This window comes from Pituophis catenifer, unplaced genomic scaffold (assembly GCF_029215685.1).
Source record: "Pituophis catenifer annectens isolate HBS135680 unplaced genomic scaffold, rPitCat1.0.hap2 SCAF_9, whole genome shotgun sequence".
Lineage (NCBI taxonomy): Eukaryota > Metazoa > Chordata > Lepidosauria > Squamata > Colubridae > Pituophis > Pituophis catenifer.
The window spans coordinates 9,237,212-9,260,062 of NW_027256889.1; the positions used below are offsets into that span (position 1 = coordinate 9,237,212).

The following is a 22,851-nucleotide window of genomic DNA, read 5'->3' on the forward strand; positions in this document are numbered from 1 at the left end:
CAACACCCTTTTGCCTTCCTTTGAAACAATTTCAGGCATCCATCATATTCAAGTCCCCTCCAGCCTGAGCTGGATTTTTGAAAGGGCAGAACGATCCTCAATTACCTCTTTGGTAACTGCTGAGAACAGGCTGTAACACAGTCCGGTTTCCACTTGGGAATGTTTTATGATTTGCCAGCAGCCAAAATGCCTGATAAGTCGCCGAAAGCGGGGAGGGGGAGCCAGCAGCCGGGTGGAACAAAGCCAAGCCCAACCACTTTGGAAGGAGCCAAGAAGACCACTCCAGAAGGAGGAGGAGGAAGGAAATAGCCTTAGCTCAGACTGCTTGTCCATCTAGCCCAGAGGTGTCAAACTCAAGGCCGATGGGATGTAACTGGCCCACAGGGGGGTTATATCTGGTCCGCAGGCCCACCCTGGAAACAGCGAAGGACCGGCCCACAGTGCCTCTGCCAGCAAAAAAGGAGCCCAGGGAGGCCGAACACACATTTTCGCTGGCAGAGGACTGCAGGAGGCTGTCGCGGCTGAAAACAGAGCCTCGATGAATGATGTCGAGCTGGCCACGCCAGTGGTGGGTTTCAACCAGCTTTACTACCAGTTCTCTTCATGCACACGCTTTGCGCGCAATCGCTGCACACATGCTCGCTTCGCTCACTTCGCTCTATCTATCATATCTCTCTCATCTGTCTGTCTGTCTGTCTATCTATCTACATACCTACCTACCTATCAATCATCTCTCTCTCATCTATCCATCCATCCATGTATCCATCCATCCATCTATCCATCTGTCTATCCGTCTATCTATCTATCCATCCATCCATCCATGTATCCATCCATCCATTCATCTATCTATCTATCTATCCATCCATCCATCCACCCATCCATGTATCCATTCTTCCATCCGTCTATCCATCCATCCATCCATCCATCCATCCATCCATCCATCCATCTATCATCTATCTATCTATCTATCTATCTATCTATCTATCTATCTATCCATCCATCTATCCATCCGTCTATCCGTCTATCCATCTATCTATCTATCTATCTATCTATCTATCTATCTATCTATCATCTATCTATCTATCATCTATCTATCTATCTATCTATCTATCTATCTATCTATCTATCTACATCCATCCATCTATCCATCCATGTATCCATCCATCATCTCAGCTGCTACACCTTGGGAAGAAAAAGCCATTTTATCCCTTGTACTACGCATTTCTACCATACCATCTTAGCAACCACAATCCCCTCTCTTGCACATTCATCGTATTGAGAGCCCACAGTCTGAATCATCTAATACCAGTCCAGTTTTTTTCCCCCTCTTCAAATTAGGCAGAGAGCCAAGGTGTGCAATGTTCATTAAGTTCCCTCCCCTTTGTTTACATCACAAGGCCATTCTTGCTCAGAAGACTGGTAGCTTCCTGGGGGAGGGGCCTTTATCCCAGGCTAGTGGATAACACACATGCTTTTGACTATTGATCAGCAAATCAGGGCCCTTCAAAATTTGATCCAACCCTTCCCCTCCCCCTCCCTTTCTGTGCGTGTGGGTGGAAATTGATCAACCCTTTTGGAATTTGATAGACTTTATTGGTGGGTGGGTGTGTATATATCTGGACTGCAAAACCCCTGCAAGACCATAATATGGCAGTGCCCATAAAATAACTCTGTTCCCCAACTTTGTTGGGTGGTCCTGAATTTTGACAGTTCAGAGGTGGGACCCTTATGTAGATTTTTTAAAAAAATCCCTTTATGGCACTCCAGCAAGATCCGTGTGACTCTAAAAACCACTAGAGAGCAAAGCCATATAGGGACAGAGGGGGAACAAAAATAATCTGGATTTGCTCATCACAATAATACCCAAAGTAAACTGTTTACAATAAATCTCTGTGTGTTTGTAAAAGGAGTTATTTGTGAAAGGGGCTTGAAATGTTGCACCATGATCACCTGGAAAGCATGGTTCCTGCTTTGGGGTGCAGTGGGAGAGTCTGCACCATTGCTTCTTAACCCATGGTTTCAACACCTCAACAATGAAAAGAAAACTAGGGAGTTTTGTAAAATACCCCATTAAATTCATCCCACCTGGGAAACCATGGGGACCATTCTTTAACAACTAGGTGGCTCAGGGACTAAGACGCTGAGCTTGTCGATCAGAAAAGTCAGCGGTTCAAATCCCTAATATCGGTCTCCTGCGTGAGCGGCAGGGGGTTGGACTAGATGACCTCTGAGGTCCCTTCCAACTCTGTTACTGTCATATTGTTATAACTGGGAGCTCTGCACCCTGATGGCCTCTCCCATAATCCCCAACCTCCACAGCCATCCTGCCTGAGAATGATGGGAACTGTAATCTCTGCCATTCTGAGAGTGCCAGATGGAGGAAGGGGAGCAGTTTTTTTTGAAGATGGGGAGCTCTGGGCAACGTCCCATCCCATCCGGTTGCCTCTCCCATAATCCACAGCCATCGTGCCTGAGAATGATGGGAACTGTAATCTCTGCCGTTCTGAGAGTGCCAGATGAAGGAAGGGGAGCAATTTTTTTGAAAATGGGGAGCTCTGGGCAATGTCCTCCCCGTTGCCTCTCCCATAATCCACAGCCATACTGCCTGAGAATGATGGGAACTGTAATCTCTACTGTTCTGAGTGCGCCAGATGGAGGAAGGGGAACAATTTTTTTGAAGATGAGGAGCTCTGGACAACGTCCTCCCTCCATTCTCCTTTCTCTCTAAGGTAGCAGGAGCCCCTTCCCTCCTTCCTTCCTTCCTTCCTTCCTTCCTTCCTTCCTTCCTTCCTTCCTTCCTTCCTTCCTTTTCCCCCTCCCTAAAACAAGGAGGCCAGGCCGCTTCGGCGTCCCCGCCGGCAGCAAAACCTGTTCCTCCGTGTATACCTGTCCGCGCAGGTTTGGGTGTGGTCTGCCCTAGGTTCTACTTAGGCAGGCCGACAGGAGGGGCTGCCCCAGCCCGGCGCTGGCTTTCCGGGTCGTTTTTGGGCTACCAAGTTGCTTATCCCGAGTTCTCCCGGCTGGGGTAAGTGGAAAGGGTCGGGAGGGGGCTGGATCGGGCCCGTTTTCCGCTGGGGAGGGTCTTTTCTGGGCGACGGAAGATGGGGAGAAGCAGAGTCCGTTTCCCTGCGGGCTGGTTTCGTTCTTGGCTGGGATTGACAACGAACCTCAGCCTTGGCTTCGCCCTCCCTTCGTTGCGCTTTGATTTCGGAATGCCCTGCTCGGAAAAGGGCAGCAGCGGGTCTGCCCCGCGATGCCTTTGGCTGGCACCGGAGGGCCGGGCGAAGCGGGGCTCCCCACGGGCTGATCTGAGCCCCTCCAACCCGAGGGAAAAAAACAAAATAAAAGTTTTATTCCGAACTTCTGTAAATTTCCCGGACAGCGGCTTGAATCGTGATTTTTATTTTTATTTTTGGGTTTTGTTTTTCCCCACTTTGCAAAACAAAAACACACCAAAAAAAATAAAAAAATAGACGCCTCGGGTGGCACTTCAAGTAATTATGGCGGGCATGAAAACAAACACACACAGGCACACGCATCATTAGTAGTGCCACTCTTGTGGTTCTCCAAACTCGCTTAGACGCGCCTGGGTATTAATCGGGAACTCCCAGCTCTGGATTGGCCCCTTCTTTTTCAGCAAGATTTGTGCAGAAAATGGGTCTGTTTTATTTAAGAGGCCAGGCATAGAAATGGGAGCTTTTCCCGGGTCAGATTTTAGCGGGGGGTGCATATGTTTTGCATTTTATGGGTGAAGGGATGGACTTGCTGGAAACATGGAAGCTGTGGGGGAGGGGGGGGCTTCCCATCTCGGATTCAGTCTCATTAAACCAGGGGTCAGCAACTTGTGGCTCTGGAGCCGCATGTGGCTCTTTCATCCCTCTGCTGCGGCTCCTTGTCACTCAAAATATGCATCACAAGCACCAATGTGTGACACCCACCGGAAACACCGAAGCAAACACTGGTGTTGCTGGAAACACCGAAGCTGTGGGGGAAGGGGGGGGCTTCCCATCTCAGATTCAGTCTCATTAAACCAGGGGTCAGCAACCTGTGGCTCTGGAGCCGCATGTGGCTCTTTCACCCCTCTGCTGCGGCTCCTTGTCACTCAAAATATGCATCACAAGCACCAATGTGTGACACCCACTGGCATGTGATTTATTGAGCTTTTCAACCCTTGGTAGGCCAACCATGTATAAATCCAAGAAAAGAAAAGTTTCAGAAGAAAAACAGAATGTTTAATTCAACTACATATGCTAGTTTTGTGGCCGCTCAAAAAATAGTCAGGCACAGGAAGGGTTTTGTGGCTCCCGGTGTTTTCTTTTCTGTGGGAAATGTGTCCAAATGGCTCTTTGAGTATTTAAGGTTGCAGACCCCTGCATTAAACTATATTGTGGCTTGCTTAGTGTACAAGGCATGGGATGAGCCCATTATGTTGTATTCAATTAAAATGGCCTTTAACAAGCCATGTCTTCCTGGGATTTGTCAATCCAGCCACTGAGTTGATGTCAATGGGCAAACAATTTCATGGGATCAAAGTCAAACTACGGTATATGGGATAGTTGAGGCTGTTTGATTTGTTTTCACAGAATTGGCGCCTTTCAGACATAATTACGTTTCTCAGCTCCCCTTGCGTGTTGACTGCACTGTGACCTGTAGACCAATAACTTATTTAGAGGCCACCAAGGAAACCATCACTGTCCAAAATATATTGGGTTCCCATGAAAAGTGGAAGTTTGGGATAGGTGGTCTGAAGTAAGCTTGATATTAATGGTTAACTTTTAGATTTTGATCCCCCTTTTGCACCAGCAGTTCAAAGCAACGCCCTCAACCCTTCCTCTAGCTATGAATTTAGCGATGAATTTTTGGAGAGTTATCCAAACCTTTTTTTTTGCAGGAAGAAATATTTTTGCCCTAAGGATAACCTGCATAATGTGAGGAAATCCCTTTAGAGAAATAGGCATGATCTGTGCTCATATAACATTTGAAGGGACACCAGTAAATTTGACTGAGAGAGGGTCAACCTATCTTCCAAATAACATGAGGGCAGGATAAGAAGTCATAGATGGAAACTTATCAAGGAGAGATCCAACCTAGAAAAGAGAAACTTCCTGACAGTGAGAATCAATGGAACGCCTTGCCTTCAGAAGTTGTGGGAGCTCCATCACTGGAGGTTTAACCACTGCCTTGCTTAGCAAAGGAAAATTTGGGGGCTCAGTTGTGGCCATAAGCTGAGGACTGCCTCTCCTTGGAAACTTTGCCCTTCCAAAGTCAGGGTGGCAACTTGATAAAAACAAGGTCTCCTGTTTTGCATCCATATCAGGAAACCCGGAACTCTTTTGTCAAACAATTGCATCACCTCTAGCTATTGTTGGTGGAGTTGCAGAAAATTTTCAGTCTCGCCTGAGCAGGGAAGGAAAAAAAAAAAAGGGAGCAACTCCCAATCCGGATTAAATACAAAGGTGTTTTTTTCTGCCCGCAGATTTAATGGCCTTCAGGTAATAAAACGGATTATTCTCTCCTTGCTTGTATTCAGAGATTGATCCTGCCATTCTGCAAAAAGGAAGCTGGACTTTTGTCCTGGACAAAGTTTTATCTAATGACATGGGGTGTGTTTTTTTTCCCTCTATCTTTGTCTTTGGGAGACGTTGTTTCCCTTGGGAGTGGGACGGGGGCAGGGGAAAGAAAGCAGAAAGGAACCAGATCAGAAAGCCAGAGATTTACACAAGGGGAAGGAAGACAAGAGATTTAAGAACGTTGTGTCGGAAGGTAGCACCCACAACTCTCCTAGAAAAATGAGATATTTTAGGAGATATTAAAAGGGCAGAATATTTCCCCTAAAAGGGAGACAGAAACTCAGCCCCCCCCTTTGTCAATGGGCCATTAAGGCCTGGGCCAGTCTATTCTACATAACAAAGATCTACCTCCTTCAGGCAGAGCCATAGTAGGAATTGCCCAAAGCACCTTCATTACATCATCACCCAGCAAGGCTCAACCAAGTTTGGTTCTCAAAAACACAACCTACAGAGTTGCCCCTGCATGGCTCCATGGGAGTCTTGACAACCAATCAGAATACAAGCTCAAATTCAAAAGCTCCAGAGAGGGCAGAAAACTCAGGCACTCTCAGCATCTCCTTCCCCATTTTTTTCTTCTTCACCCAACATCATGTTAGAAGAAATATCCTTCTGGGTTCAGCTCCAAGTGGGGGAAAAGACACTGGAAACATGGAGACTGCTTGGAAAGATGGTTTAATGGTGGACAGGATCACGTGGTTTGAGTTCCTGAACAGAAAAGGGGGGCCAGATGCTGCGAGTCCCCGGGTTTTATGCTCTCTCTGGCTTTGAACTTTTTTTTTTTTTTTAATTTGATTTATATGCCGCCCTTCTCCGAAGACTCAGGGCGGCTTACAATGCGTTAAGCAATAGCCTTCATTCTTTTGTATATTTTTATACAAAGTCAGCTTATTGCCCCCACAAACTGGGTCCTCATTTCACCTACCTTAGAAAGGATAGAAGGCTGAGTCAACCTTGAGCCTTGGCGAGATTCGAACCCTGCAGTAATTGCAGGCAGCTGGTCTTAATAAGCTTAATAACAGGGTGCCTTAAACCCCTGTACTACCAAGGCTCTTCCTGGGGCCCAGGAAGAGTATCCTGATTGGTTGTCAGACTCCCAGGGGGTGGGGGTCTTAGCTAGCCTTGCTGGCTGATGTAATCTTCCCAGGTGCCATGTGGTATGCACGTATCTGTCCCAGGGGCCGTAGTTTGAGGACCCCTGATTTAGTGCAATATAAAAAATGCAAATAATTTTTCTGCGGACCACTAAAATTTTCTCGCGGACCACCAGTGGTCCACGGACTACCAGATGGTAACCGCTGGTGTAAAGTGTAAAAAACGGTCATAAGTCACTTGGTTCAGGGCCGCTGTAACTTTGAACGGTCACTAAATATAACTGTTGTAAGTTGAGGACTACCAGTGCTGACTGATTTTAGAAACCATCAGCGTTGTTCTGAGACAGGAGACTCCCAGCTACGGAGGGATGTGAAACTTCTAGGAAACAATCCCTTTGAATAAAAGCAGTTGCTTTATTCTCACAGGGCCTCATGTTGATACAACAGTTAAGGATGTGAATAAATAATATAATAACTTCTCTTTTCTGTTGACACTTTCTAGCAATTCTCATTAGGCCAGGCCTTTTAAAGCTATTTTTATTCTCTGCAAGTGTTAACACATTGCATACGTTTATCAAAGTGGCAGCCTGCTTTTACGTTATTTTATTTCCTGGTGTGCTACCGGGTGGCTCTCCTACACAAGCTGAGACGCTGATTGTGCATTTTGCCTGCAGCAACTTGAAAATACCATCTCCGATTCCTTTGCGAAATTGGAAGGAGGCTGTAAATGACAGCCCTATGCAACAGGGATAATCAGCCTGTGTTTTCTGTACAGAGAGCCCTCGACTTACGACAAAAAATGAGACCGTAAAATTAAGCGAGGCATCACATAACCGTGCCCAATTTTATCCTCTTTTTGCATCAGTCATTAAGGGAGACATTGGAGTGGTGTGGTGGCTTAGAGGTGGAGTGCTCGCCTCACACTCAGGAGGCTGTGATCCTAGGTAGAGGCAGATATTTCTCTCTCTGAGCCCATTTAGAATATATCTGCTGAACAAAACTCTGCATTGGTGACAGGAAGGGCATCTGGCCAGTAAACACTCATCTAACTCCATTCAGTTGCCCAGACTCCAACCCGCAACGGATTACGGAGTCATTAAAAGATGATGATGATGATTAAGGGAGACATTGCATGACTGCGAATTGTGATGTTTCCTGCAGGCTTCCCCATTGACTTGGCTTATCAGAAATTGACTGGGAAGGTCACTAACGGCGATCATGTGACTGAAACTGTCCATAAGTGCGAGCCAGTTGCCAACTATGGACTGCAACTGTCCATAAGTGCGAGCCAGTTGCCAACCCTCTAGATTGTGATCATCTATTGAGGGAATGTGACGGTTGTAAATGTGAGAATTGGTCGTAAGTCGCTATTTCCAGCACTGTTGTAACTTTGAACAAATCACTAAATGAACAGTTGAAAATCAAGGACTACCTGGATGCTCGGACTACAAGTCACACAGCTGTTGACAGTGGCATTAGTTGTGACTCATGGACATTTGGAACATGTCCAGATGTTGTGTACCTACTGCTCAGTGGTTTCACTTAGTTCAGAGGTGTCAAACTCAAGACTCGGAGGCTGGATCCAACTCATGGGGTGTTTAGATCTGGCCCGCGGGGCCACCTGGAAACAGCAAAGGACCAGCCTATGGTGCCTCTGCCAGTGAAAACAGCACTCCCGAGCTCTGTTTTCACTGGCAGAGGGTTGCAGGAGCCGTTGTAGGTGAAAATGGAACTTGGGAGCCTGTTTTCAGTGGCAGAGCACTTGGGCCCCCACAGGCGCCCCCGACACGAGTGATGTTGAGCTGGCCATGCCCACCCCAACTCCCCAAGGTCAAACACAACCCTGACATGGCCCTCAATGAAATCGAATTTGACACCCCTGACTTAGTTGAAGGAACTTTCCTCAATTCCTTTCTTACGAATCAAGGCTATATGGTGGAAAGGTGAGCTTCAGAGGCTGCCAGGCAATTGTTTGGCTAAATCAGAGTTTGTAGTAACTACCGTTTGCGGGACAAGCCTCCATAAAGTCATTTCCTTCACCGATAATATGTGTTGATTTTGTTTGGTTTGGTATGTCATGAGTATCCGTCGATTTGTAGCTCATGGTTTTTAACTTTTGGAGTGTTGTTCAAACGTAGCCAGTGCTGCTTTTGTCAACAAACCACGCATAAGTAAACCATAGTTAAATCTAATACTCATATCTGTTAAGCATGCACAACACCTCTCCTGCGTGAGCTGCACTGGCTCCCGGTGGTCTTCCGGGTGCGCTTCAAGGTTTTGGTTACCACCTTTAGAGTGCTCCATGGCTTAAGACCTGGTTATTTACGAGACCGGCTGCTACCACCAATAGCCTCCCACCGGCCGGTACGCTCTCATCGAGAGGGGCTCCTCCGGGTGCCGTCGGCCAAACAATGTCGACTGGCGCCCCCCCAGGGAGAGAGCCTTCTCTGTGGAGGCACCTACGATCTGGAATGAGCTCCCCCCGGAGATAAGGAGGATCCCGGATCTGCGCACCTTCCGTCGCGCTCTCAAGACTTTTTTATTCCATCAAGCCGGCCTGGCCTAAATCTTTCCCCTTTAAAATGTAAATTTTAATTTGTTTTTAAAATTATTGGGTGTTTTTAATTTGTCTCGGCCAAATTGTTTAATTCGGTTTTATTCTGTTTTTAAATTTTGTATTTATGTGTTTTATTCTGTGGCTGTTCACCGCCCTGAGTCCTTCGGGAGTAGGGCGGTATACAAATCCAATAAATGAAATGAAAGTGGTTTCTGGTGGAGATTTGAACCTGTGTTTCTCAGAAGTGGTTTATGAAAGAAAAGCTAATTACCTTCCTACTTGTAGAGACATGCATAATACAGAGAGAGAGACCGAATTCACTGCTTATTGAATTAACCTATTTTCTGGTTGGCTGTAAATCCTTCCACTTTATTCTAAAATCCATGATTGACATTGTTGTCCTGGTTTTGTCTTTTTTAAAAAACAACAACAACCGAGTCTGTGTTGATCATTATTGCTATAAGCCGTAACACAGTTTCATAACACAACTTTTTAGTAGTTCCACAATCTCTTTTTAAACTTGGCACTTTGGCCTCTCTTGATTTGCGGAACATTTAAAAAAAAAAAAACGCTTTACATTTTGGGATTAAAGCGGCCATAATCAGAGGTGGCTGGCCGTCTTACAACCAAAGAGGCTTCCTGAGCTTGTTGTAACTTGTTTTTCTTTCACAAGAACGCTGTCATAATGAGCTAGAAACCGGAGTTTTCCAAGGAGATCATTGTTCTCTGTTTTGCCAATCAGATTATTGCTTTGGCACCCGGTGGCTTTGGACACAAAACCAGCAATAGCCTCCAACATTCTTTGCAGCATTGCTCTCTATCCCAAATCTTGCATGAAGGCCCCCCTCCAGTTTTCAATGCTGATGATAACACAGGTAGTCCTCGAGTTACGACCACAGCTGAGCCCCAACTTTCTGTTGCTAAGCGAGACATTTGTTAGGTGATTTTCCTCCCATTTTACGGCCTTTCTTGCTACATTTATTAAGTGAATTACAGATTTATTTATTTATTTATTTATTTATTTATTTATTTATTTATTTATTTATTTATTATATTTCTATACCGCCTTTCTCCCGTAGGACTCAAGGCGGTGTACAGTCAAGAAAAATATAGACACACAAACATCATAAAATTGCTAATTAAAATTATTACTTAGTTTGGTCAATTAAATAAAACCCAGAATTAGATAACATTTAAAAAATCAATCTGTCTACGGATCTGTCTTCCCCGTTGGCTTTGCATGTCCGAAGGCTGCAAAAGGGGATCACATGACCACGGGGCACTGCAAACAGTCATAAATATGAGTCAGTTGCCAAGAGTCTGAATTCTGATCACCTGACCACGGGGATGCTGCAATGGTCGTAAGTGTGAAAAAGCCCCTTTTTTCTACATCTACAAAGGTGCTGATTCTTACCAATTTCATTTGGCATTTTGTCACATTTGCCTTTATTGATTCTCAACAATTCCTACCTGCTCTTTCTTTTCAGTGATTTAGCTTTGATTGATCCTTGGCAGCCAGTCATTTTAATATAAAAGTCCCTCAGGATTAACCCCAGTCAGGTCAAATATTTTCTCTTCCTGTTATCTTCTTGTTTTCCCTTTTTCCCTCTTAAAACACAAATTTTAATTGGTTTTAATTTATTGGGGCATTTTAAATCTGTCTTCGGCCAAATTGTTTAATTCGGTTTTATTCTGTTTTTAAATTTTGTATTTATGTGTTTTTATCTTGTGGCTGTTCACTGCCCTGATTCCTTCGGGAGTAGGGCGGTATACAAATCAAATAAACTAAACTAAACTAAACTTGGGTTCCTTTTTTCTTTTTTTTTTTAAACCATCCTTCTCAGGGTTTCTTTTCAGCCCTTCCAACATTCTTTGCAGCTTGGCTCTTCATCCCAAATCTTGCGTGAAGGTACTATCCAGTTTTCAGTGCTGATTATAATACAGCTGGTCCTCGACTTATGACCACAGTTGAGCCCACAATTTACATTGCTAAGCGAGACGTTTGTTAAGTGAGTTTTGCCCCGTTTTACGACCTTTCTTGCTATATTTGTTAAGTGAATTACTGCAGTTGTTAAGTTAGGAATTAATGGGTTAAGTGTAGGAAGTTAGCACCCACCCCTCTCCTAGGAAAATGAGATATTTTAGAAAACATTAAAAGGTCAGAATATTTCTCCTAAAAGGGAGGCAGAAACTCAGCCCCCACCCCCCTTCACCTTTGTCAATGGGCCATTAAGGCCTGGGCCAGTCTATTCTACGTAACAAAGATCTACCTCCTTCAGGCAGAGCCATAATAGGAATCCCAAAGCCCTTTCTGTCAGGGTGGCAATTAATCCCATTCTGCTTTTGGGTAATTGCACCTTGATTAGAGAATGGATCGAGGCTTTTCCCTTGAAGTATACTTAAAGAAAATAAACCCGAAGATATATTTTCTAAGAAAAACTCATGTATTTGTTATAAAGAAAATAAAACATCTTACTAGCTAATTAATTACATCTTGGCAAAGTTTTCCAGCCACCTCTCCTGGCCGGAGAACAAAGGAAGATTTGAAGAAAGTGAAGGAATGTGGACATGCGCAGTTAGCTTAAAGATAAGAATTTGGCAAGCTACGGTAAGTCTGAAAGTTCAAAAATAAGAGCTCATCTGGTAAATACAAAAACACAGTGACACTTTCATTACTTCATCACCCAGCAAGAGTCAACCAAGCCTGGGACTCAAAAGACAACCTACAATGTTACCCCTGCATGACCCCATGGGAGTCTGACAACCAATCAGAACACAAACTCAAATTCAAAGCCCAACAGGGGGCATAAAACCCAGGCACTCTAAGCATCTCTGCCTATCTCTGCTCAGGTTCTCAAGCCATGCGACCCTGTTCATCAATAATCCTTCTTTCCAAGCAACTTTGATGAATCCAGTGTCTTTTTCCCCATTTGGAACCGAACCCAGATGGACATTTCTTCCAACAAGATAAACTTCAAAAGACTCAGCTGATGCATCAAATGAGTTCCCAGAATTCCTGAGCCGACATGACCATTCTGGGGAATTCTGGGAATAGAAGACCATACATCTGGAGTAGTCAAAATGGGGTTGGGTTATTCCAAAGCAATTCATCATTCAAAAATGTCTTCTCTTCACCGGACTGTTAACATTTGGTCCCTGTAGGTATCCTGAAGGATTAGAACACCGATAAAGCATTAATTCTGTTTGGAATATTCTGCCTATGTGCCACCTTTGTTAGGCAGTTATAGATTCTACTTGGCTGCATAGCGTACATAGCGATGTACTGTGACTGATTCTCTTTTTTGTCCTTCCTTGGTGGTTTCTCCCATATTTATCTTCCAAACGTTCTGATCATCACCTCTGCATTTGAGTCCTTCTGAGATTGTCACAACAGTGGCATCTATTTCATCAAAATGCATTTTCAAGGCTATTTCTCGATAAGGGTTTTGTGTGCGTGAAAAAATTCCTGCTTGATATTATTAGGAAAGGACAATCCGGAAGCACCTCAGGTGAGATTCACAGCATGAACCTAAGCCAGTATATGGTGGTGTATGAATCCAGCCATTGTAAACTGTAAACAGTGGTTTATAGCTAAATGTATTGATGATGGCTTAAGGGTTTAATATTAAATCAAGATATGACTGAATGTGCTGTCAGAAACTGTTATTCTGTATTAAGTTGTGCATTGTGCATTCAAAAATGCTTTCGGCTAAGCAACACTTTATTAGTGAGATGGGCGGCATATAAATTTAATAAATACATTTAATAAATAAAAATAATACATTACTTTTTTCCCCTGGTAGGTTAAAAGAATTCTTTTCAGAAATGTTACGAAATGCTGCTTGGGCTATTTGGTGAATCTTAAGTTGCTGTACTTATTTTTATTTTTTTTTTAATATTTTGTTTTAGTTATAGCTTTACATTGGGGAGCTAATTATTGTCAGCTTCTTCAATTTCCACTTTCTCAACTTTAAAACAGAATTTTAAACTAGCAGCTCGGTTCTTCTTTGGAAAATCTTTTGACCCCAGACAGTTATAAAAGACTATTTGGCAATGACTGGCTGAGGCTTCCCTGATCTGATATTCTTCACACGTGCTGGACTACAATTCCCATTCTTGATTACAGTGGCAGTTTGCCAAACAAGCTTGGCAACAAGGAAGTTGTAATCTTATAGAGGCATCAGTTTAGATAAGATGGTCTGTGCAAGAATAATGAAAAAGTGACCTTTGAATTGTAGCTGATGATAACCCAACCATCAGCGTTCTCTTAGAATGAGGGATGTGGGCAGTTGTAGACCAGTTCTAGATGCAAGATCAAAAATTTCACATCCCTGATTCTGCGTTAAGAGTCTTGCTTCTGGTGTTGGGTGCCTGGAGTGCAAGCACGAAACCTGCCCATTTGTCCTCTGTCACAATTCTGCACAAATGCACAGCCCTAAAGTCTTGAATTATTCCACGAGAATAAAATGGACAAGGAGAAGATGTTTCCCTCCTACCAAAACGCTAGCATCAGAAGATCGGGCTATGAAATCTTTGAAGAATCAAGAGAGACAAAAAGAAATAATTCAGTTTTGGAATTTGCTATTATGAAATGTGGTGGAAATAAGGTTGTGTTATGGCCAATCTTGAACGTCATTCATTGCCCAGTCCTGGGTCTAAGATGGATCAAAAAGAAACTTCTTTCTTTAGTCAGAAAGAAGAAAGGTTCACAGGAGATATAACTAGGGCAAATATTTAGACCCTTGATTACAATTTTCCATTTATTTAAATGTATTAACAATGAACAACACTGCAAGATAGATAGATAGATAGATAGATAGATAGATAGATAGATAGATAGATATAGATGTGGATGGATGGATGGATAGATAGATAGATGTGGATGGAGGGATAGAGAGAGAGAGAGAGGATGGATGGATGGATGGATGGATAGATAGATAGATAGATAGATAGATAGATAGATAGATAGATGATGGATGGATGGAGAGAGAGAGAGAGATAGATAGAGAGAGAGAGAGATAAATATAGATATGGATGGATGGATGGATGGATGGATGGATAGATAGATAGATAGATAGATAGATAGATAGATAGATAGATGTGGATGGATGGATAGAGAGAGGATGGATAGATAGGTAGATAGATAGATAGATAGATAGATAGATAGATAGATAGATAGATAGATAGAAAAATATATAATCTTATTTAATTAGATTAGCTAAGAACCTGGAATTGGCTAATTAAAAAAATCTAAATTGGCCATTGTTTTTTCTTTTTCCCAACCTAGATCTCATTCTATACCAAGATGAAATCCATCGCCATGAATATCCTCCTTTGTCTGTTGATTGGTAAATGTGCTTGCCATTCTTCTTCATCTTTGGTCTTCTCTAGGGTAGATTTAGACTAGAGTATTCTTGGGAATCCGTCAGGCGCAAAAGGTCAGGTCCACCCAATTAAACTGATTTATTGCCTAGGCACAGAGAGTGTTTCCCAACTAACAATTACCACTTGCTTGAAATTAGACAAGGTCCAGAGGAATTTATGGCGGGTTGGACTTAGTTGCTTGTGGCTATGTAAGGTTTCTAGGCAGATCCCTTTTTAATTCCGCCTCCAGGTTCTGCCGGCCCTTCTGACCTTTTTTATAAATCTGTGATCACAGAGATAGCTCTCTTCACCTTGGGGCAGGCTAATGTCCAGCGATGGCCTTCAAAAATTTTAGCAAGGGGCTCTCTGCTCGGTTGCTGGGTGGGCGTGGTCATGGTGGGCGTGGCCTAGTCAGCCTCCTGCACCACAGTGGGGTGTGTGTGTATGCTTTTGCTCTCCCTGGGCTCCGGAGGCTTTTCTTGAGCCTCCAGGAGGGCAAAAACGGCCTCCCCAGGCCTTCCCGAACTTCCAGAAGGACCATTTTTTGCCCTCCCTGAGCCTCCGTGCGCGCCATGCACTTAAGTGCATCCAAAACAGGCCTGGTGGGGATTCCTGGGAGGGGCGGGGCAGGGTGGGTGGGGCCAGCCAGGAGTGGGATTTGGGGGTTCTCCGAACTGCACAGAATCTTAGCTAGAGATTCTCCTGAACCCCTGCGAACCCCCACCAGCCCACCCCCTGCTAATGTCCAACTTTTATCCCTAATTCTATTTCTCCCAACGATTAGCGGTCTCACAACTCTGGTTGCACAAAGCAAGGAACAACTTTCAGCAACCAGTTTTCCTAAGTTATAAGCGGTATATTTGCCATTGGAAAGAGGTAACAAGTACCCCCGCATCACCTTTTCAGATCCTTCTCTGCCTTTCCCCAGACAAGATCCAACGACCGTGGTAGATTTGTAGAAACTGGATTTGAAAACCCAATATTTACCATCCATTTCCAGAAAGTTAGAATGTTTGATCTCATGCGGCTAAGCCAATCATGAGAACATAGGCATAGTCCTTCATGAGATTGACCCTTTGTTTGGGACATGAGCTGAGGGAGCTGGAGTCCTGAGAAAATTGGGCAGCGTGTTTGAACTGTTTTTGACTGAATGTTTTATGAGCCAATGAGTGCCATCGCCTAGCCAGTGAATGATGTAGCGCAGAAGAGATGTAGAGAAAGGGATGGTCCCTTCTCTATTACATTTGCATGATACCTTCTCTTCTCAATAGCATTGGGAGGCAGAAATTAAGGGCTGTATTTTTCTCATCACTCGATAATATATTTTTTTTCGTCTCATGTTTGTAGGGTTCCCTGTTCTGAAGGCAAATGACCCTGTAGGTGAGTAACTTCATAGGCTGATGTCTCATGGCTTCCTATAAACAGGGCAGAAGACCTCTTCAAAATTCTACTGAAGATAGCAATAGCAATAGCACTTAGACTTATGTACCACTTTACAGTGCTTTACAGCCCTCTCTAAGCGGTTTACAGAGTCAGACTATTGCCCCCAACAATTTTGAGTCCTCGTTTTACCCACCTCGAAAGGATGGAAGGCTGAGTCAACCTTGAGCCTGGTGAGATTTGAACTGCCAAATTGCAGTCAGCTGGCAGTCAGCAGAAGTAGCCTGCAGTACTGCACTGTTAACCACTGCGTCACCGTGGCTCATCGTGAAAAACTAGACCCGGGATCCCAAACTCTTTATCTCATAGATGCCTTCTTGATTCGTCAACTCCTAAGCATTTATTATATGGACATAATTTAATAAATACTGTACTTCTTTAATTCATAGCATTATGAGTAATGATAACGATCCGTTGGATATCCCATTGACAGTTGGGTGCGTGTGTGTCAATGCTGACCGCTTTGAAGATCTCTGAAGTAGACTATAGATGTCCCTGCTCAGCTTTAGTATAATTTCTAGATGGATGTTAGCAGGGGTGGACTTCAAGAATTTTAGCAAGGGGTTCTCTGCCTGGTTGCTGGGTGGGCATGACCATGGTGGGCGTGGCCTAGTCAGCCTCCTGCACCACAGCCGGGGGGGGCAGGGGTTAGGGTTAGGGTTAGGTAGATTCGGATAGTGAGGAGATTGGGGAGGAATATGGGCCAGTCCTGGAGTATTTATTAATTTTATTAATTTTATTCAATTTATATCCCGCCCTTCTCCTAGTGGACTCAGGGCGGTGCACAGCCGGAACTAAAACACATACCAATACAAAATTTAAAATTTTTAAAAGAATTATATAACTGTGGCCCAAAATTTAAAACATTCAAACTAAAACCCAATTGACAATTTAAAAGGCTAAAAAAGGCTAAAAAAAAGCTAAATGGGGAAGGCTCTGAATAGGGCTCTGCATCAGAGGCAGAGAGGGGGCCAGGGCCGCATGGCAGTTGTCAGCTGCCTTCAGAGTCAGACATCAATGAGACAGACAAACAGCTGGAGCCTGTTCCCAGGGTGCGCATGCACAGAGCTGCCAGACGAAGGAAACAGCTAAGGAACAAGGGTCGACTTGAGAGTAAGGCCACAGGTGGATGATGAATGGCTCCTCCCAGAGGGAATAAAAGAGGAGCGAAAGGGGAGTGGAGTTTGCAGGAGACAAGTTAGTTCGCTTAATTGGTTCATGACTCCTTGCCAAGTTTTGAAGATATCGGCCTGGCAGCTCTCCAAGCCAGATAAGGTCTGTGACTGTAAATTCTCCCTTGAAAGACTTTGCTGGATGTGAGTGAGAAGAATTTACAGTAACTTAATAAAAAGGGGTTTTTTGTTGGGACAAGGAGTCTGCTTCCTGCTCTTGGGAAGCCTAGGTCAAAACACCAGGTAACAGAATGTTAACTATCTTTCTTTTCCTTTATCCAGATAAGGACAGCCCCTTTCATTATGGTAAGTGTATCTCATTCTCGGCAACGTTTTAATAGCGTGTGTGTGGATGTAGGGCTTATAAAAAGGAGGGGGAAAATATGGGGAAAGATTGCACCCCATAACAGCCTGTTTCCTCCATCCATACACTCGTGTGGCCTATTTTGCATGCATCTCCTTCAAGAACGTTATTTATTTTTTTCCTTTCCACAAAAATGGTCCCTAAACAGCTGGAATTCTTCAGCCCATGCCCTCACCCCGCTTTTTCTGGTGAAGTGGGCAGCATTGAAATGGGCAAGACAGACTTTGCTGCTAATCTAAACACGTCTCAATGGTCTCTTTTCTCTTCCAGATTGGAAGTCGCTCCGTATTAGTGGTTTGATCTTTGCAGGCATTCTGTGTTTTATGGGAATTGTTATCCTCCTGAGTAAGTGGAAACAACAATGAGGGGAAAGAGAACAAATTCTGGAAGACGGGGGAATAATAATGGTGTCTGTGTAAGAGTCCTTTCGGTCTGGCTGTTCTTAAGAAAAAAAAGACTCTTCGAGGGTTGCATTGTTTTATAATGTACGTTTAGGATCAGATTCTTCCCTGGGCTAAATAAATGTCCTTTCTCAGTTGGAAATATTTTATGGTGATCCTTGAGAAGAAGTATTCATGCCTTCCCACCCTTTCATTCCTTCCTAATGAAATGATTATTGTAGGTGTTTGGTTTCTCTGTTCTTCCTTTGCCCTCTCTCTCTCTCCCTCCCCCGCTGTCTCATTCTCTCTCTCCCTCCCTCTTCTCCCTCCCTCCCTCCTCTTCTCTCTCTCCCTCCCTCCCTCTCTCCTTCTCTTTCCCTCTCCCTCAATCTCCTTCTCTCTCTCTCCCTCCCTCTCATTCTCTCCCCCTCCCTCCTTTCTCTCCCTCCTTTCTCTCCCTCCCTCCCTCCCTTTCTCCCTCTCTCTCCCTCCCCCTCCCTCCCTCCGTCTCCTTCTCTCTCCATCCTTTCTCTCCCTCCCTCCCTTCCTCCCTCCCTCCCTCTCTCCCCCTCTCCTTCTCTCGCTCCACCTTTCTCTCCCTCCCTCCCTCCCTTTCTCCCTCCCCCTCTCCTTTCCTCTTCCCCTCTCCCTTCCCCTCCCTCCCTCCCTCTCTCTCTATTTACAGTTGTCAAACCAAATAGAGGTCTGCTATTTTTAAAAGTAATTTGATCCATAAGTCTTTCAGGCTGCTGGGTGGGATGCAAATGCTTTAAATAGATTTACACCGACCCCAAACACCAAGAATTAACCACAGCCATCCCAAGACTTTTAGCTTCCTGAAGTCAAGGACTAATTTTTGTTTAAACACAATGTCCCCTCTCACCGTTGTGGAGTAGGAAATTACATGAGGGTGATTGTGACTAGCCGGGTGAAATACATCGCCTCCTCCTTCAAAAAGAGGAATCACCGGGAGCTAAGAACTACTACAGGTAGTCCTCGACTTACAAGTTCATTTAGTGACCGTAACGGTGCTGAAAAAAAAAATGACTTTTGACTGTTTTTCACACTTACGACCGTTGTAGCTTCCCTATGGTCACGTGACCCAAATTCAGGCCCTTGGCATCTGACTCATATTTATGACGGTTGCTATGTCCCACCGTCACATGTTCACCTTTCGGGATCTTCTGACAAGCCAAGACAACGGGGAAGCTAGATTCCCTTAACAACCATGTTACAACTTAAGAACGGCAGTGATTCACTTAGGAAAGTTTGTCAAATGGGGCGAAATTCCCTTAACAACTGTCTCGGTTAACAACAGAAATTTTGGGCTCAGTTGTGGTCGTAAATTGAAGATTACCTGCTGTTGGTACAACAACTTACTCCTATCTTCTACCACCTATAATACGAGTTGGTTTCTCCCTTATTTATTTATTTTATTTCTATACCGCCCTTCTCCCAAAGAACTCAGGGTGGTGTACAGCCTGATTAAAAGCACAAAGACAGACAAAATTAAAAAATAATTAAAATTATTAAATGATTATTAATTATTATTAATTAATTATTAAATGATAGGTTCAATTTAAAACCCCAAATTTAAAATCCCATTTTTAAAAACCCAATTAAAATCTTTACCTTGCTAGCCCAGCCTGGGGGAACAACAGGGTTTTGACTTTGACCTATTCACAGGACCACTACCCCACCTCCAAGTGTAATCATTGGCAATGAAACAAATGTGTCTCCATCAACCCCACGGGATCTAGGGGGAGAAACATTTGCGGTCGCTTTCCAGTTAACCCTGATTTTTCACAGCAGCGACGGGGAGTCCATGACATGCGAGTGATTTGAACAATTCCCAGGATTCATGAGACATACCAAGTTTGGGCTATTGGATGTTCAGCAATCCCTTATGGCACTGATTCCCTGCAATTGGATTCACACTCTCCAACATGCCATGATGCAACTCTCTTGGTTTTCTCTCAGCCGTGGTGGAATACAATGATGGTTTAGCTAATCCACCATAGCTATTGAACCAGGGGTGGTTTCTATTTACTGTCACTACCGGTTTGCAATGGGACTGTGCATGCGCTTTTGTGCATGTACAGAAACTTCCTGATGACATCCGGGACGGTAGGCAGAGCCTCCCGCTGGTTTTACTACCAGTTCTGGCGAACCGGTCTGAACTGGGGGCAACCCACCACTGTATTGAACGCAACTAATGTAGCAAACCCTTTTACATTACTACTCTTTTTGCTACATTACTACTCTTTCTTTTAGTATTTTAACGACCATGGGCCTCACAGTTTTACGGATTGATATTATAGTATAGTTAGTTCCGTGTGTAACTGACCGATTGGATGCCAACTTGTGATTTTAATATAGATTTTATCTGTTATTTATTAGTTTATTTTAGAATTTTTAACTGGCTATTCCTTGAGTGTTTTTATTTGTCCTGGTAGTCTTTGTAATAAACTGGGTTTGATTTGAATTATGGTTTAACGTAAGGTCGGAATCTGGTCAATATCTTCCATATGCAAAGGGACTTTTAAGAGTTGCAGCAGAATCTTATTGTCTTCTGGAATAGAGGCCAGGTCTATGTAGCCCAGTGTTTCCCAACATTAGCCATTTTAAGTTATGTGGACTTCAACTCCCAGAATTCTGGCTGGGGAATTCTGGGAGTTGAAGTCCACAAGTCTTAAAGTTGCCAAGTTTGGAGACCCCTACCATAGAGTACTGCAACACAGTGGCTCTCCTGCTTCCTACTAGATGCTTTCTAGCTGCTCTAGGAAGAGGAAGGAACTGAAGCTGATTGTTTTGCCTGCTAAACTGGCTTAGATACGTCAGCTGTCTTGGGTGATTTTGCCCCATCCTTTTCTTGTTTTAATTGTTGTCCTTCTTATCCCTCCTATCCCCCACCAGGTGGAAAGTGCAAATGTAAGCCCAAGAAGAAAAGCAGGTAAGAGATCTTTTCTTAAAACAGCGGTGGGGCACGTTAAGACGGAAGGGGTGGACTCCTGTTAAGGCAGCGTTTCCCAAACTTGCAACTTCTTAAGATGTGTGGACTTCAGCTCCCAGAATTCCCCAGCCAGCATGGAATTCTGGGAGTTGGAAAAAGTGGCAAGGTTGAAAGACACAAGGTTGTAAGCTCATCTGGGTAAGCACATTTGGGCTTCACGCTCCTTTATTTGGGACAAGAGCGACGCTGAATCTCCTTTCCAAAAATGAGGAGTGACACGGGTGGGATGCTAGGGGTTCGGGAGAACCTCTAGCTAAGATTCTGTGCAGTTCGGAGAACCCCCCCAATCCCACTCCTGGCTGGCCCCGCCCACCCCACCCCTCCCTCCCCAAGAGTCCTGGTTTGGATGCAGGTAAGTGCAGGGTGTGCATGGAGGCTTGGGGAAGGTGAAAAATGGGCCTACCGGAAGTTCAGGAAGACCGTTTCCGGCCTCCAAAGGGCCTCTGGAGCCTGGGGAGGCTGTTCTCGCCCTCCCGGAGGCTTGAACAAAGCCTCTGGAGCCCAGGGAGGCAAAAACATCCCTCCACCATGGTGCAGGAGGCCAACTAGGCCATGCCCACCCAGCGACCGGGCAGAGAACCCCTTGCTAAAATTTTTGAAGCCCATCCCTGGGGAGTGAGGATGCAAATCTTGGCTCCAGCTTCTTCCTTAACCTCATTTTTTTCCTCTCCCATCTAGCACACACGTCAACGTCGGTGGGGCACCAAAACAACCCCTTGCAGGTAAGAGAACCTGCGGAGGATTCTGTGTGGATGGGAATTGTCCTCCCTTGCTCCCCGAGTCAAATTTTAATGTGGGGTGAGGGGGAAAACCACGCCATTTCTTTTACCTAAAATGTGCCTTATTTGGTTTTCTCATCCGTGTCTTCTAGGAGCCAGTGAGTGCTGAACAGAGCCCCTTCTCGTGATACCACCAGCCGTGACAGTTCTCCGTGAAACGGCTCTTCACCTGACCAATAAGCCACTGGCTTGTTTTGTTGCCTTTTCTTCTTGCATTTGTTCTGTGAAATAAAATCTCACCGCCAGGTTTAAAAAAAAAAAAATGCCCCCAATGTATGAACAACTTTACGCTGCAATAGAATTGCTCGGCCCCCAGAATGGGTAGAGATCTACTTTGTGGGAAGTGGTTGGCTTAACTCTGATTTATTAACTAAACAAGACCTGGGTTGTACTATGCAGAAAATCAGAAACAAAGTCTACCTATGCTGACTTGTTCCATTAGTCCTCGACTTGTGGCCACAACTGAGCCCGTAGTTAAACACGGCGGTTGTTAAGTGAGATTCTTCCCATTTTATGACATTTTTTGCTGCAGCTTTTAAGAAAATTACTGCAGTTGTTAAGTGAATCATATAATCACTAAGTGACTTTGGCTTCCACCCCTCACCCCCCCCCCCCCCGATTTTGCTTGTTGGAACCCAGCTGGGAAGGTTACAAAGGGTGGATCACGTGATCCCAGGACATTGCATTCATCATAAATACACGCCAGTTGCCAAGTGCCCAAATGTTGATCACATGACCATGGGGATGCCATTGTAACTTTCAAACGGTCACTAAACGAATGGTTATAAGTGGAGGATTACCTGTGCCTCATTCTGTAACCACTGAGAATATGCCTTGCTCACTTTCTGGATCACCCTTCTGGGCGAATGCTGTCAAATGGTGGCTTATTCAATAAATCTGAGTTCAAGAAACGGTGGTTTAACATAATATGTCCAATAGCTTACGTTACGTTTTTCGACTCGGTGTTTCAGTGCTTCGCGACCGTTGCAAAGAACTTGTATGAAAAGGATTGTGGGTTTTGCTCCGGTGGTAATTTTAAGGACAGGGGAATCAATCTCCCACCCACCCTTTGACCCTGAGTAGCTTCCTTGAGTATCTGGAAAGTGGAGACAAGCCCGAAC

The 22,851-nt window shown here is 44.4% G+C and overlaps 1 protein-coding gene across 1 annotated transcript; it reads left to right on the plus strand.

Annotated features, from left to right (window-relative positions):
- The first annotated feature begins 2,948 nt into the window (after positions 1-2,948).
- FXYD3 (FXYD domain containing ion transport regulator 3) lies at positions 2,949-22,628 on the plus strand. Its single transcript, XM_070949318.1, has 8 exons — positions 2,949-3,025; positions 14,506-14,566; positions 15,930-15,962; positions 17,477-17,500; positions 17,829-17,903; positions 20,855-20,891; positions 21,630-21,673; positions 21,823-22,628. The coding sequence occupies exons 2-8, from the start codon at positions 14,524-14,526 to the stop codon at positions 21,837-21,839; spliced, it is 273 nt and encodes a 90-aa protein (XP_070805419.1). The 5' UTR covers positions 2,949-3,025; positions 14,506-14,523; the 3' UTR covers positions 21,840-22,628.
- Positions 22,629-22,851: the final 223 nt, after the last annotated feature.